Here is a 17,075-nt window from a genome sequence, read left to right on the forward strand (position 1 = left end):
TAAAAATAACCAATTATTTGATTACAAAAACTCTAAAATGAAAATGATATGGGTCAAGGGGAGAAGCCTTGAGGAGGAAATGGGCACACCAACAGCTGTTGCCAACATGGGAAGATAATTTATAAAAAACGTTGTATATGGCCAGCTCACCTCTCTAGTGACGTAGGCTGTAGATACCATTTATTTAATTTTGTTTTCTGTTTGTCATTTACATCTCCTTTTTCAGGATTATTATGTTGTTATTCTCTGCCCAACGGAGATGGATCTTCAGGTTCGGCGAGTACTCCAGATACCATTGTGGTCTCAGCGTGTTATCTACCTTCAAGGGTCGGCACTAAAAGATCAGGACCTCATGAGGGCAAAGTAAGTACGACCTGGAGTTTACAGGGCACGAGGGTGTGGCCACAGACCACCAATCAGATGGAATTTTTTGCTAATATTGCGTTCAGAACCTAGACAAACTGCTACATATCTAGAAAGTTCAAAGCAGTGTTAACCCCAAAGAACTAATATTTATTACATTGCAGTATACCAAATCTTAGATGTGATAACTGCATTCATTTTCTTTTTTGGGCTTTCACTTGGTGATCCAGACAGTATTCTGTTATTTTTTGGAGCTTGGCTTCAATTTGTTGGTGTATATAAATGTGATAGTACATCTAACACTCCCCTACCCCCAGAATACAGTGCTGCTGCCCAAAGGTGTCTCTGTTGCTCCTTTGTCCAGAGTGTATACTAGGAGCCAGTCAGACGCTGCTTCATGCACATGCGCTGGCAAGGAACATGCTGGCAGAAGGAGAGAACAGAGTGATAAGCTCATCAGTTAAACTAGAGGGGGGGGGCTTTAAAATACATTCAAATGATTCAATATTTACAATTTATTGTATTTATTTTTATTTCAACATTTTAGTTCAATAAATTCCTATAAAAACCCATACTTTTCTTCGATTTTTGGTTCCTGACAAAAATTATACTTTCTTTTGAGACTGTTTACTAAAATGTTTCAAACACATCAGCATTAATAACTTTGTAATAAACATTTGTGAAAACAGTCCATGTAGAGCATGGGTCTCAAACTGGTGGCCCTCCAGCTGTTGCGAAACTACAAGTCCCATCATGCCTCTGCCTGTGGGACTCATGCTTGTAATTGTCAGCCTTGCAATGCCTCATGGGACTTGTAGTTTTCGCGGACAGTTTGAGACCCCTGATGTAGAGCAGGGATCCTCAAACTGCGGCCCTCCAGCTGTTGCGGAACTACAAATCCCATGAGGCATTGCAAAACTCTGACATTCACAGACATGACTAGGCATGACGGGAGTTGTAGTTCCTGAACACCTGGAGGGCCGTAGTTTGAAGACCCATGATGTAGAGTCTGAAAATTCCCAGCTTGCTGCTATTTTTTTGATGGTTATTTAATATTGATCAATGTCTGTTATATTGTTTTGATGTATATTGTGATGGTTTACAGCCCCGATAGAAATAATGTTCTTTAACGCAGGATGGATGACGCAGAAGCCTGTTTCATTCTGAGTAGCCGGAACGAAGTGGACCGTACTGCCGCTGTAAGTTTAGAATCCCTCCCCACCCCCACCCGCACATTATTTTCACAGCTAGAAGGGATGTGAAAATGAGGAATAGGCTTCCGCAGAAATTGATTCCAGCGGCTAGGACTGGATGTTTCTAAGATGGGTTGGATTCTTTCCTAAATATACCAGATATTGCGCTTTTTACAGTTGTGAAAACACAATGTAGATTGTTGATCTGGGAATTTCTAACAATGCCTTTGGGGATCCAGAAGGACTTTTTCCCCTGTTAAAGCAAATAGAACCAAGCTTTAGAAAATGTTTTGTCTTCCTTTGAATTAAATAGTGTTATCAAGTTTTTTGTTTTTTTTCATGGGTAGATCTGTCAGCCAAGTTTCATTACCTTCGTAAAGATTGTATAGATTTTCATCTGTCTTTTCTACAAATCTTGGTTTGCTGTATTTTTGAGAAACAAGCCAACATATAGATGTCAGTTTTCTAAATGTAGCATACAGTATAGGTTCACCTTTTAAGTTCCAGTATATGCTGAAATACTGGAACCGCATTATCTACCCATAACCAGCCTTAAAGGGGTTGTAAAGGTACCATTTTTTTTCCTAGATAGCTTCCTTTACCTTAGTGCAGTCCTCCTTCACTCACCTCATCCTTCAATTTTGCTTTTAAATGTCCTTATTTCTTCTGAGAAATCCTCACTTCCTGTTCTTCTGTCTGTAACTCCACACAGTAATGCAAGGCTTTCTCCCTGGTGTGGAGTGTCGTGCTTGCCCCTCCCTTGGGCTACAGGAGAGTCAGGACGCCCACTGACACACAGCTCCTTTCTCTATCTGCAACGTAGAGAGCGTCCTGACTCTCCTGTAGTCCAAGGGAGGGGGCGTATAGCGCGCACCCCTAATGTGGACCCGCATTCCTGTAAAAAAAAAACATTTTAGTACTTACAGTTTTGGTGTCTTGCGGCGTCCATCGGCGGCCTCGTTGGGTCCGGCGTCCTTCTGCGGCCATCGATCCCCGCTTCCCGCGCTGAGTTTGAACCACTGCGCCGGCATATACTGAGCGCAGTACACTCGGGTATAGTCGGGCGGGCTCGGCTCCTCTCGTCGCAATACCCCGATAAATACGGTACATATGACTAATGTATCTGTATTCAGCTTTAAGCGAAAGTTAAAGCTGATTATTTAATAACATAAAAACTCTAAAATCAGCTCTTGTCAATTTAGTATATGTACACCAAAAAGATGAACAACACAGTTGAGGCAGCGCTGATCCGGTGTATAGACTCGACATAACAAGAAGTTCTTTTAGGAAATGATGGTAAAAACTTTAATAGATACTTGGAATAAAATGAAGAAAATTAACCCATGATACAAAAACGATAGTCCAGCAAATAGATGGAGTGATTAAGCTGTGACTCCCAGTTCTGATGGAAGCTGGGGCTGGTAAAATGGATGGCTGCCTCTGTATGCTGGTAACCCTGGGAGCGGGGGGTTCAGCTTCTGGTTTGCCTGATGACTCCACATGGGCGAGTGATCAGCCAATCGGAGCCTTCACAAGCCCTGGTGACAGAGCTCACATCTTTCGGGCCGTCTGCCCGCTCCCAGGGTTACCAGCATACGGAGGCAGACATCCATTCTACCAGGCATAGCCACAGCTTCCATCAGAACTGTGAGTCATCTCCTTCAGATCTTCCAAAAAGTATGCCTGAATGGATACAAATTGATTAGATTGTTTAGATAGGTCCTTATATTGCATACAGTAGTTTTGCTCAATCTAAAGTTGATTATACAGAGATAGTACAGTCAGATTGAAACATGTATGGTGAGCCTAAGGGCTTGTTCTAATGTTCATTCTTAGGACCATCAGACCATCTTGAGAGCCTGGGCCGTGAAAGATTTCGCTCCTAACTGTCCTCTGTATGTCCAGATTTTGAAGCCTGAGAACAAATTTCATGTCAAGTTTGCAGGTAAGTTCAAATGGCCAAAACTGCTGGTCCATTAGTTCATGTGTGATATGGGTGGTCACGTTACCAAGGCAGATATTTTTGACTTGTGGGAAAGGATCGTTTAGAGGAGCGTGTGATCACCAAAATATGAGCAATTTCCTGGTCTGCTCTCCTGCTGAAGCCATAAAACCTGATAGATGAATTTTTTTTTATACCATGGAGAAGATTTTAATATTTTTCTCTTAAAATAGGTAAGGACAAATGCTCAAAGTTATCCTAATTTTCAGATAGATTGATTGATAATAGCTATTTTAATGTGGCTGATAATTTTACCCTTTATTTCCAGATCATGTGGTATGTGAGGAGGAGTTTAAATATGCCATGCTGGCACTGAACTGTGTGTGTCCTGCTACCTCAACTCTCATCACGCTACTTGTTCACACCTCCAGGGGGCAGTAAGTTTACATTTATTACTAATTTGTACTGCTCTGACACTTTCTACTCATACTATAGAACGAATTGAACTATTCACATCAGTCCTTGTGAGGTATGTTATTTTACAACTCCAACAGCTCAGTGCTATACGTTATTGGTGCCAAGCTCTTTAGATTTAGAGATTTTAGTGTTATGCCTCGTACACACGACCAGTTTTCCCGGCAGAGCTTTTGGCCTGGAATCCCGGCCGTGTGTATGCTCCATTGCAGTTCTTTTGACAGGAAAACTGCAGGAAAAAAATAGAACGTTTTCTTTTTTCCAGCCGGGATTCCCGGCGGACTTTTTGCCATTGGTAAAACCGGTTGTGTGTATGCTTTTCCGAGGGGAAAAAAACACGCATCCTCAGAATCAAGTATGAGACGGGAGCGCTCGTTCTGGTAAAACTAGCATTCGGAATTGAGATGGCACATTCGTCAACGCTGTAACGGACTGAAAAGAACGAGGTTGAAAACCGTGAATCGTCTCTCACCAAACTTTTATGAACACGAGGATCAGCAAAAGCAGCCCAAAGGTTGGCGCCATTTTAATGGAATTTCCCCTTTATAGTCCCACGGTACGTGGTGTACATCACCGCGCTTTGGACGGGCGGTATTTGGCCTAAACGTGTGTATGCAAGGCAGGCTTGAGAGGAATCCTTCGGGAAAAACGTATTTTTGTGTGTACAGGGCATTAGGGTGGACTTCTATTTTAACACTCGCCCTGTGCCTTAAGAAGTGTATTTTCATTTTTTGCAGTCAAATTTGAGAAAGCTCTACTATATGTTTGTTATGTGTTCCCATTTACACAGCATACCCAAAATAACTAACAAATGAAAAATAATAGAAAATAACTAACTTAATAAAACAAAATATATAAATAAAAGTCTTACCTTTCTAGTTCTTTGGAGAAGCTTTATACATAGGACTGTACAGACAGCTTGTAAGTTATTTTGAACAATATGAAAGTACAATTAGCAGGACAGATAGAGAGACAGTTTTTTTTTTCTACGCAATCTTTATTTTACATTTTTAACCAGTTGCCGATCGGGCCATAGCCGAATGACAGCTACAGCACAGTCAGATAACTCTGAGAGGCCGTCATATGACTTCCTCCCAGAATCACACTCCTGCGCACACCCGGGAATCTCCTCTGGATCCGACGCATCACGGAACAGGGTAAAGGGCCAATGACAGAGGCCCTTTACCACATGATTGCTCAATCCAATGACGGAGCGATCAGTTGTCAACAGACCGGAACGTGTTCGGTTCAGCACCTCCCCTCTCCTCGCACCGATCAGTACAGTAGGAGAGGAAGGAGCCATGTGCAGCAGTGCTGTGGGCTGGATCTAAAGTACCCACAGTGCTGATCTGTGCCCATTCATGTCTTATCCATCCATGCTCATCCATACCAAGCCATGCTCATCCATGCTAATCCACCCCCTTCTGTGCTCATCCATGGCTCATCTGTGCCCATCCATGGCTCAGCCGTCCCATCAATGGCTCAGCCATGCCCATCCATGGCTCATTCATGCCTCATTTATGCTCATTCATGCCACATCAGTGCTCATCCAAGCCACATCTGTGCTTATCCGTGCCTCATCCATGCCACGTCAGTGCTCATAGTGCCATATCAGTGATCATCCGTGAAACATCAGTGCTCACTAATGCCACAGCCATACTTCTCCGTGCCACATTGGTTCTCATCCATGCCACATCCATACCACTACAGTGCCCATCAGTGTCTCACAAAAGTGTAATAGGTAGTCAAATTAGATGTGTAAGTTATGCTCCTAGAATCCCTGAAGGTGCTCCCTGCATGTTGAGCCTCTGTATGTGGCCAGGCTGAGTAAACGTCTCACACATGTGGTATCGCCTTACTCAGGAGGAGTGGCAGAATATATTTTGGGGAGTAATTTTTTGCTATGTACATGCTATGTGTTAGAAATATCTTATATATGGACAACTTTGTGTAAAAAAATATGTTTTCATTTTCTTTCCACATTTTCCAAAAACTTTTGGAAAAAAATCACATGTTAAAAAGACTCATTATGCCTCATAGAGTATACATTGGGGTGTTTACTTTCCAAAATGGGGTCATTTTTTGGGCATTTCAATTGTCCTGGTGCTCCAGGGCCTTCAAAAGTGTAAAAAGTAGTCATGAAATGTGTAATTTATGTCCCTAGAACAGCTGACGGTGCTCCTTGCATGTTGGGCCTCTGTATGTGGCCTGGCTGTGAAAAAATCTCACACATGTGGTATCACCATACTCAGGAGGCATAGCAGAATGTGTTTTGATGTGTAATTTGTGGTATGCATATCCTGTGTGTGAGAAACTTGTTATTATGACAATTTTGTGGAAACAAACAAAATCTTAATTTTGCAAAGAAGTGTGTGAAAAAATTACAACTTCAAAAAACTAACCATGCCTCTTACTAAATACATTGGACTGTCTACTTTGCCAAATGGGTTCATTTGGGGGTATTTGTACTTTTCTGGCTTGTTACTGTCTCAAGAAATGAGATAGGCTGTCAGTACATTAGGTGTGATCAGGTGTGATACATTTTCAGAGATTGGCACTCTATAACTTTCACAAAGATCAAATAATATACACTTATTTGGGTTATTTTTACCAAAAATATGTAGCAGTATAAATTTTGTGAAGAAATATAAAAAAAATCATTTATAGCGCAAAAAGGTTTTACATAAATGAATAAAAGCTGATCATTGTATGCACTCCAGATCAGTGCTAAATGGTTTATCTCATCCTTGTAACTGCCACAGCCTTGTCCATGGAAAAAAATTGAAAAGTAACAGAGAAAAACTGAAAATGAATGTAGTCAACAAGAATTGGTAAGCTGCAGGGTTTAGATACCCTCTATGTGTGCTTCTTGGCCCCCACATGTGAAATACTGTCAAAGTTTAGCTATGAGCAGCTGAGGCCTCCCTGATCAATATTGCATACACTGATCTCTAAATATTACATATGCGGATATTCATTTCCTGGATCTCCAAACAGCTCATTTGATCCCTTCCAGTCTAGCCAGCCCACCGCAACTGACCTGGAATTCTGCGGCTGAGTATTATGCATATTTTACCCTGAATTGAGTTCAAGCTTCTGCTACAGCGCCCATATATGCTTAATCACATGTATTATCTGGCATCACAACTTCAGCAACTATATGATTGGAATCGTATAAATCGAGAGGACACTATACAGCAAATTATATTTTCCCAACTGCCGAATTTGGACTATGGTTCAACAAGAAACTTCATGAGGGATATAACCAATATATGCCTATATGGAAAAATACTCAAATTTTGACTCATGGAAAAGAGCTGGTATTGTGTTACTTCTTCAACTTTTTGACAACATTTGATAAACTGGCAGAGAAATATCATTTGTCTAATAACTTATTTTTTCAATATCTACAATTACGGCACGCTCTGCAGTCAGGCCACAACTTTTCTACTAAAATATACTCCATCTTCAATTTTAACCATGGCAGAAACTATAAGATACTTTAAGCAGGGACATATTGGGGGACATATTTGTAGGGACATATTCCCTACAAAGGACAGCTGGTATTAAAATACAAGATGGTAGTATTAAAATTAAACTGTTTACACCTTGTAAAAACAGACCTTTGTTGCTCGCGACGCGATTTTTTTTAAATTTTAAATTTATTTTTTGGCGCCGTATCTTTTTTTTTACCCGACGCAACTTTATTGTCCCGTCGCAATCCACAAAGCCCGACGTAACGCAATTTCGCGCTATGCACATCGGGAAAATGACGTCACAAGCATGTGCAGTACGGCCGGCGCGGGAGCGCGCCTTATTTAAATGGGAATCGCCCCCTGGAGAAGAGGAACGCCTTGCGCCGGCCCGATTTAAGTTACACCGCTCAAAATTTCTAGGTAAGTGCTTTGTGGATCGGGCACTTAGTTAGAGATTTTGCGGCGGTGTAACTTAAATGGAAAAAGTTACGTTGCGCCGGGTTTTTGAGGATTAGGCCCTATGTATATACCCCGTAAACTCATATTACAAAAATGAAAATCAAACTCTCCACCAACAATAGTGCAATGGTCCAAAGCGATTAACCTTAAAGGGGTTGTAAAGGTACAATTTTTTTCCCTAAATAGCTTCCTTTACCTTAGTGCAGTCCTCCTTCACTTACCTTATCCTTCGATTTTGCTTTTAAATGTCCTTATTTCTTCTGAGAAATCCTCACTTCCTGTTCTTCTGTCTGTAACTACACACAGTAATGCAAGGCTTTCTCCCTGGTGTGGAGTGTCATGCTCGCCCCCTCCCTTGGACTACAGGAGAGTCAGGACGCTCTCTACGTTGCAGATAGAGAAAGGAGCTGTGTGTTAGTTGCCGTCTTGACTCTCTTGTAGTCCAAAGGAGAAGGCAAGCATGACACCTTTACAACCCCTTTAATGTAAAATAGCGTATAAATATAGGAGAAACTATAAAAAGTTTTTGAAAATGTGGTCCTGGTGGTTAGTTTCCTAAGGTGTGAGCTCCACCCACAATTGGCACCTTTCGGGGGGGGGGAGAGGATACCTGTCTTTGACAGGTATCCTTTCCCACTTCCGGGAGTCCGGCCATGGCCATGACGCGGCAGTGATGTCACTGCGGGGCTCCCTTCTCCTCTTCCCCTGGCCGCCAGGCTAATAGGAGAGAGGAGCAGGGCCTTGCGCATGCGCAGTAAGGTTTACGACAGGAAGCCGAAAGGCTACACTGCCGGGTTCCCTTACCCGCAATGGAAACATCAGCTGCGGTGCCGACATCGAGGGACAGCTGGACAGGTAAGTGTCCATTTATTAAAAGCCAACAGCTGCAGTATATGTAGCTGCTGGCTTTTAAATATTTTTTTTTCCCGGACCTCCGCTTTATCTGGGTAATCAGCTGAACATGTTAAAGATGTTGAGGAAAGTTAATGATGAGCTAGTTCTTTGGAGGGGGACAGTTGTAATGTATATGCTGTATATGTTGTTAAGGTGTAGTGATCAGATTGAATTTAATGGTTAGATTTATATCGTCATTAACCCTATGTGCATAGGTGTGCGCAGCCTATTGCATTAGGGTGTGCACCCCAAAGCTCAAACACACGTGAGTGTGTGTATGTATAGAAAAAATGTTAAATGTATTAAAACGTGGATGGTGTCAGTAGAGCAGTGGACGTGTCAGTAGGGAAGAGATTGGTGTCAGTAGGGCAGTGGACAGTGTCTGTAGTTTTTCATTTATGTTTTAATTTTTTTTTTGAAAGGGCTTTGGTGAAATATCAGAAGGGGGAATCTGCACTGCATAGGATGATTAGGGTGTGGCCAGGCACACACAGCACACTGCCTGCACACACCTATGCCTATGTAGGGAGAATGTAATCATTGAGTTTTGATAAAAGTTTTTTAGTAACAGTCAAGGTATAATCTGGAATGCTCAAAAAAAAAAAAAAGTTTGTGTTTGATGAGAATGTTTTGTGTGTTTTTGAGCTTGAGCAGCCGAGGCTTCCCTGATCAATATTGCATACACTGATCTCTAAATATTACATACGCGGATATTCATTTCCTGGATCGCTGCACAGATCGTATGATCCCTTCCAGTCTAGCCAGCCCACCGCAACTGACCTGGAATTCTGCAGCTGAGTATTTCACATATTTTACCCTAAATTGAGTTCAAGCTTCTGCTACAGCACCCATAAATACTTAATCACATATGTGCAGTCATGTATGTGATGGGAATTTAGGGAACAGGAGATTGTTCAGCAACTGTTTGTCATTTCTTGGAAAGTTTTGATGAGTTGTTGGTATTTAGCTGCAGCAATTTAAAGGGGTTGTAAAGGTTCATATTTTATTTTCTAAATAGGTTCCTTTAACCACTTGACCACTGGGCACGTAAACCCACTTAATAACCAGACCAATTTTCAGCTTTCGGTGCTCTCACAATTTGAATGACAATTACTCAGTCATACAACACTGTACCCAAATGAAATTTTCGTCCTTTTTTTCACACAAATAGAGCTTTTTTTTGGTGGTATTTAATCACCGTTGGGTTTTTTATTTTTTGCGCTATAAGAGAAAAAAGACTGAAAATTCTGTAAAAAAAAATAATTTTTCTTTGTTTCTGTTATAAAATTTGGCAAATTTAGTATTTTTTCTTCATTCTTTTGCATAAATGTGAAAGATGAAGTTACGCCGAGTAAATAGATACCCAACATGTCACCCTTCAAAATTGCACACGTTCGTGGAATGGCGCCAGACTTTGCTACTTAAAAATCCCCATAGACGACGTTGCAGGGTATTGTGGGGTATTGCGGAGTATTGTGGGGTATTGCGGAGTATTGTGGGGTATTGCAGGGTATTGTGGGGTATTGTGGGGTATTGTGGGGTATTGTGGGGTATTGCGGGGTATTGCGGAGTATTGCGGGGTATTGTGGGGTATTGCGGAGTATTGCGGGGTATTGCGGGGTATTGCGGAGTATTGCGGGGTATTGCGGAGTATTGCGGGGCATTGCGGAGTATTGCGGGGCATTGTGGAGTATTGCGGGGTATTGCAGAGTATGGGGGCATTGCAGAGTATTTTGGGGTATTGCAGAGTATGGGGGCATTGCAGAGTATAGGGGCATTGCAGAGTATGGGGGCATTGCAGAGTATGGGGGCATTGCAGAGTATGGGGGCATTGCAGAGTATGGGGGCATTGCAGAGTATGGGGGCATTGCAGAGTATGGGGGCATTGCAGAGTATGGGGGCATTGCAGAGTATGGGGGCATTGCAGAGTATGGGGGCATTGCAGAGTATGGGGGCATTGCAGAGTATGGGGGCATTGCAGAGTATGGGGGCATTTCAGAGTATGGGGGCATTGCATAGCATGGGGGCATTGCAGAGTATGGGGGCATTGCAGAGTATTGCACAGGGAGGGATGGATGGCTGGATCTGTGACTGCATGTGTCACAGATCCAGCCCGCAGCAGCAGCAGCTGCTGCTGCTTCCGCTCTCTCCCCTCTCCTCTCTCACACTGTACCGTTCGGTACAGAGAGGAGAGGGAGGAACCGGCGTCATCACATGACGCCGGTTTGTTTACTAGTGATCGCTCCGTCATTGGACGGAGCGATCACATGGTAAACCGCCGCTATCAGCGGCGATTTACCGTGATCAGCCGGGTCCGGAGGACCCGGCGGTCACGGAGACTCCCGTGTGCGCGCCCCACAGGGCGCGCGGGAGCGCGATTCTAGGAGGACGTACATTGACGCCCTCCTAGAGTTAAGCAACCGCCTTGTAGACGTATTTCGTCTATAGGGCGGTTGTTAAGTGGTTAAGCTAGTGCATTGTTGGTTCACTTACCTTTTCCTTCCATTTCCCTTCTAAATGTTTTTTTTTTCTTTGTTTTCTTTGTCTGAATTTCTCACTTCCTTTTCCTCCTCCGTAAGCTGTTCAGTAAGCCGTTCTGGCTGACTAACCACCGCTCGGATGATGGTGTGAAGTTAACTGAGGAGAAACAGGAAGTGAGAAATTCAAACAAAGAAAAAAAAACATTTAGAAGGGAATTCGAAGGAAAAGGTAAGTGAACCAACAATGCACTAGCTTAAAGGAACCTATTTAGAAAATTAAAAAACAAACTTTTACAACTCCTTTAACTCTTACCTTGTGGCCATCAGTGGTGTGTGACATGAGTTTAAAGGAACAAACAGAAGAGAGAGGGTGCTGTAGTTACCAGCCACTTCCTTGATGAACTCTGCTGAATGGAAACGGATGCACAATATACATGTAGATTCTCTAGATACTGCAATATGTGTTTTTATGGCATTTTGTTTTATTAATAAATAGCTGCACTGAGAGCCGGTTCACACTGGGGCGACCTGGGATCCAACTTCAAGTCGCCCCAAGTCGCGCGGTCAAGAAAATGAATGGAAGTGAATGGGAGCGGTGTTAATACACACTACTGAAGTCGCTCCGACTTCAGAAAAGGTTCCTGTACTACTTCAATCCGACTTCTAGGCGACTTGTAGGCAACTTGTACCCATAGATTTCAATGGAAGTCGCCTCAGAAGTCGGATCACTGCAACAATACAGGAAGATAACATACATTTCTCAGGCAAACCCCTCCCTCCCACAGAGCTGATTGTTGTTTGATTGGCCACTGGAAAGCCTCCTGTCCTGGAGGCGACTTGAAGTTGCCTTGTAAGTTGCCTGATGATTCATACTCAAGTCGTGTCCAAGTTGCCTCCCAAAGTCGTGCTAGAAGTCATGTTGCCCCTGTGTGAATGGGCTCTTAGATGTGGTGCTCTCTCTCTTTTTTTTGTTATATTTGCCCTAGAGTTTATCTAAGCTCAGCTTAGGAGGAGCTACAATCATCATGCAGTGGCTATTCAATAAAGGGGTTGTAAAGGTAAATGTTTTTTCCCCTTAATGCATTCTATGCATTAAGGTGAAAAAACATCCGATTATTAGCGCCCCACCAGCCCCCCCCCCCCGATTACTTACCTGACCCCTCGAAAGTCCCGCGCCGCGAACGAGCAGGCTTCTCGGCCGTCTTCCCGGCTCATTCATTGGTTGATTGAAAGCAGCGCAGCCATTGGCTCGAGCTGCGGTCAATCACATCCAATGATGTGGTTTGCCAGGGGGGCTGGGCCGAGTGATACAGTGAGCGGCTATGGCCGCCGGCTGTGTCACAGTAGCGCGCCCGCAAGCATGAAGGTGTTGAGTCCTTGTGGGGGGAGCCGAGACAGCAGCCGAGGGACCCCAGAAGACCAGGTTCGGGGACACTCTGTGCAAAACGAGCTGCACAGTGGAGGTACTGTAAGTATGACATGTTTGTTATTTAAAAAAAAAAAATCCTTTAGTGATCCTTTTAAGACTTTCTATGATCTTCTGACCCCCAAGGGCTTTGTCCTTGATTCTCTTTATCTACACTCAATCCTTGTGCCATAGTTGTTTTACTGTGTTTTATTGAATTTAAAGGAAACTTGTCCTCAGAGAAATAATGGGGCAGATGCTGCTTACCGCCTGAGTTGCTGAACTCTAGCTTAAACGTCCTCCGAGTCTCTGACCCAGAACAAGTATATAGAGGAGTTGTGACATTTTTCTGAATTCACTTGCTTGCCTGCTTCTTCTCGGTAAGTGTTTTATAGGGGATGATTTACTAAAGGCAAACAGGTTGCACTCTGCAGTTGCTCCAGAGCTCAGTAAATGAGGTTAAGCTTCACTTTGCAAAAAATACCCAATCATGTGCAAGTAAAATAATAAAAACAGCATTTTTGCTTGCACATGATTGGATGATGGAAGTCCGCAAAGCTTCTGCTCATTTACTAAGCTCTAGAGCTAGGATATGCAATTAGCAGACCTCCAGCTGTTGCAGAACTACAAGTCCTATGAGGCATAGTAAGACTCTGACAGCCACAAGCATGACACCCAGAGGCAGAGGCATGATGGGACTTATAGTTTTGCAACATCTGAAGGTCCGCTAATTGCATATCCCTGCTCTAGAGTAACTGCACCTTGCAAAGTGCACAAATCTATTTGCCATTAGTAAATCAACCCCATAAAGTATTGAAGTCAGATTCCTTTCAAGGATCAAAATTGCTCACATGTACCGGTCAATTTAAACCTCAAAAATATTCATTTTTAAATGTTATTTTGTTTAGACTGTATGATTGTCAACCTTTATAGCCCAGAGTAGCCCCTTTTCAGGTCTTGAAGGAATTTTTACTGAAACCAATTATGATTTTGTAGGATCTGCTCAGTTTCTGTAGAAAACCCTCATAAGTAATTCTTAAAAACGTATTTTTCATCTTAAACTCCTTCTTTCTTCTCTCTATAGGGAAGGGCAGCAGTCCCCAGAGCAGTGGCAAAGGATGTACGGGAGATGTTCCGGGAATGAGGTCTATCACATACGCATGGGAGACAGCAAGTTCTTTATGGAGTACGCAGGAAAGAGTTTCACCTACGCTGCTTTCCACGCTCACAAGAAGTAAGAGACACTGCCCATTTAGGTGTCAATGTTTAAGCATTTTATTACCAGAGGTCAGTAGTTTCTAGATGCCATGACCAAATCGAGCAGCAAGAGTATGCATTGTTTAAATGTAACTAATATGCCTACCTAACAAGTAAATGTGTGTGTATATACGAAGGTTCATCAAAATGTTTCCGTTTTTTAACTCTATTATAAATATAAAAAGGTGCAGAAACGTTTTTTTTGTGTGTATATATAGAAGTGTGTGTGTGTGTGTGTGTATATATATATATATATATATATATATATATATATATATATATATATATATATATATATATATATATATATATATATATACCGTATTTATCGCGCTATAACGCGCTCCCGCGTATACCGCGCACCCCTAAAGTTGCCCCCGAAACTCCTGTAAAAAAAAATGTTATATGATTTTATTACTTACAGTTTTGGTGTCTTCCCAGCGTCCATCGTCCGGTCCGGCATCCGTCTGCGGCCTCGATGGTGTCCTCCCGGCTTCTCCAGCGCGCGACTCAAGTCGAGTCCCCGCTTCCCGCGCTCAGTTCAAACGCCTCCGCCGACATATACCGAGTGCAGTACACTCTGGTACATTCGGCAAGGCTCGGCTTCGCTCGCGCTCACGCTCTGTGACGTTTATGCGTGAGCACGAGCAAAGCCGAGACTAGCCGAATGTACCCGAGTGTACTGCACTCGGTATATGTCGGCGCAGGATTTCAAACTGAGCGCGGCTATCGGCGTATATCGCGCACCCACGATTTTACCCTTATTTTAAGGGGAAAATAGTGCGCAATATACGCCGATAAATACGGTATATATATATATATTTATATTGAAATTAACACTTTTTTTTACTTTTTTGTATTAAGCACTGTAATGTAAAGTGAAAGCTATAGCCTGCTCACATAATCGGGAACCACATTGATTGGTTTTGGATTACTAATTGGAAATTGGAATTTTTTAACATAGGTCAGCCTGTCTGACACTTATCATTCTACAGATTGCAGTTGTGAAGGGGTTATCTTTATGGAAAATGCAGTAGTTCAGGAATGAAATTCTTCTTTTTTATTTTTTTAAAGGTTTATTGTGATTTTTTTTTATTCACAAGGATATTAAAGTCCACCAATGCTTTGTAAGCGTTTTGCATAATTGTGTTTTTGTTTTTTTAACCAGACTAACTATGTAACTGTGTAAGTGCAAAGGTTACAGTCGTTTCATTATAAGACATTGGTGCAATCATATTGGGGTTAGAATGAGGGTCACAAATAAGAAGATAGTGAACCCCAAAATAGTGGTCCAAAAAGAGATCAAGAGGAGAAGCTGGAGAAGGGATAAATCCTGGTAGGAGAGAGAGGGCAGCCCAACAAATGTTTAGTGACGATCTTATAGTTGGGTCATTGGTCAAAATTAGGTAGTATAAAGTTGTTCACCCAGGGTGCCATTATACAATCAAATTTTGCTATGTTGTCAGTAAATGTTTCTGTCCTCTTGTCATAAACCATCTATGTCACAAGGGTCAAACACAAAGCCTGCGGGCTGAATCTGGCCCTCCAGGCCAATTCATGTGGCCCTCGCACCTCTCCTGCAGCTCCAGGAGAGCTCCAGCCCTCCTCTGGTCCTCCTCCAGACCCTTACTTTCTGCTTTAAAGCAATGCATCCAGCTTCTTCCCAGCAGCAGCATAAGGAAAGGGGGTGCACTGTGATGTAAGAGAGAGTGGGGGGACTCAACTTCTGATGGTGGGGTGGCTCTTGATATCTAATGTAAGGGGAGGGGGATGTGCTGGACATCTAATCTTACAGATACAAACGGCCCTTTTAAGGACAGTCATAATGCTGATGCGGCCCGCGATGAAATTGAGTTTGACACCCCTGATCTATGTGATGCTGCTCTTTGGTTTAAATGTTGACTGGGAGATTTCCAGATCTCCCAATAACATGCTTTGCAACCACAAAGACAATTGTTAGAGATGTAGGTTGGTTGGAAGTAACCATTTCTCATCTACTGCTAAGAAGTGCAACTTCTGGGTCTTTGGGCAGCGGCATACAAATAAGCTGGAAATATCATGTCCACATCATGGAGGATACTAGGCATTGTCACCAAATATGCGATGGGTGCCAAGGTTCACACAGCTGTGAAAGCATCTGTAAGAGCAGCTAAGTGCATAACAGGCAATACAGGTGGGGACCAGGTACCATCTGGCTAACAGCTTTTTAACAATTTTTAATGACGTTTACAAAAAAAAAAGTAGTGGACAAAAATACATCACCTGTTCATTTATGTTCTAGATTTATGTTACCCTGAGAATAAACTTCTGTTTCCCTAAATTGTATGGTCTTTTAAATGAGAGAATTGTATTGCTTGCTGCGGTACATTGGCCTGTGAGATATGTGTGTGGGGTGAACTTTTTGCAATAGCAAAACCTTTTTTAAATCAATGAACCAAAGGCCATTTTAGATATTTACTCATTTTAGTTTTTTTGGTTCTTGTGGGATCACTTGTGTGTTTCCAAGGTTGTGAAATGCCTCTGTTTGACCATACTAACATGGTGATATTGCGTTGTAGGTATGGCGTCTGCCTGATAGGTGTGAGGAGAGAGGAAAATAAGAGTATTCTGCTGAACCCTGGACCTCGGCACATCATGGCCAGCTCTGACACCTGTTTCTACATCAACATCACCAAAGAGGAGAACTCAGCCTTCATCTTCAAACAGGAAGAGAAGCAAAAGAAGAAGGGGAGAGGAATCTATGGGGAACCTTCTCGACTTCCTGTTCACAGCATCATTGCCAGCATGGGTAATTACTTACTGTTCTATGAAGCTGGTTTTACATGAATTACTTTCTGCCCAGGTTCAGTCTTTGTAGTTGCTCATAGTTTTTTAATAGTTTATTATCCATCAGCTTATGATGAGGGGTTCAGAAACATCACATTGATTTAGGCTACGTTCACACTGGCATTAAAAGTAGGTGTTTTAAAGCGGAGCTCCACCAAGAAAAAAAAAAATTCAAAAATGCTGCAATTTTTTTTTTCATACATACCTGAAGTGCCTGTTGCTAGGCAGATCATCCTAATTTGCCACTTCCTGATCCACGGTCCATCTTCTTTCTTCTGCTCCTCAGCTGCCTCCTGTGGAATGGGG

At 42.6% G+C, this 17,075-nt stretch overlaps 1 protein-coding gene across 5 annotated transcripts in view; it reads left to right on the forward strand.

Annotated features, from left to right (window-relative positions):
* KCNT1 (potassium sodium-activated channel subfamily T member 1) overlaps positions 1-17,075 on the forward strand; it is a 409,716-nt gene that overhangs the window by 328,299 nt on the left and 64,342 nt on the right. For all 5 annotated transcript variants that reach the window (XM_040324182.1, XM_040324185.1, XM_040324181.1 and 2 more), the window contains 6 exons: positions 227-363; positions 1,499-1,562; positions 3,393-3,501; positions 3,827-3,935; positions 13,771-13,920; positions 16,502-16,731. In XM_040324182.1, coding sequence (XP_040180116.1) covers positions 227-363; positions 1,499-1,562; positions 3,393-3,501; positions 3,827-3,935; positions 13,771-13,920; positions 16,502-16,731 — 799 coding nt within the window. The remainder of the gene's footprint in view (positions 1-226; positions 364-1,498; positions 1,563-3,392; positions 3,502-3,826; positions 3,936-13,770; positions 13,921-16,501; positions 16,732-17,075) is intronic.

This window comes from Rana temporaria, chromosome 9, assembly GCF_905171775.1.
Source record: "Rana temporaria chromosome 9, aRanTem1.1, whole genome shotgun sequence".
NCBI classification, from domain to species: Eukaryota; Metazoa; Chordata; class Amphibia; order Anura; family Ranidae; genus Rana; species Rana temporaria.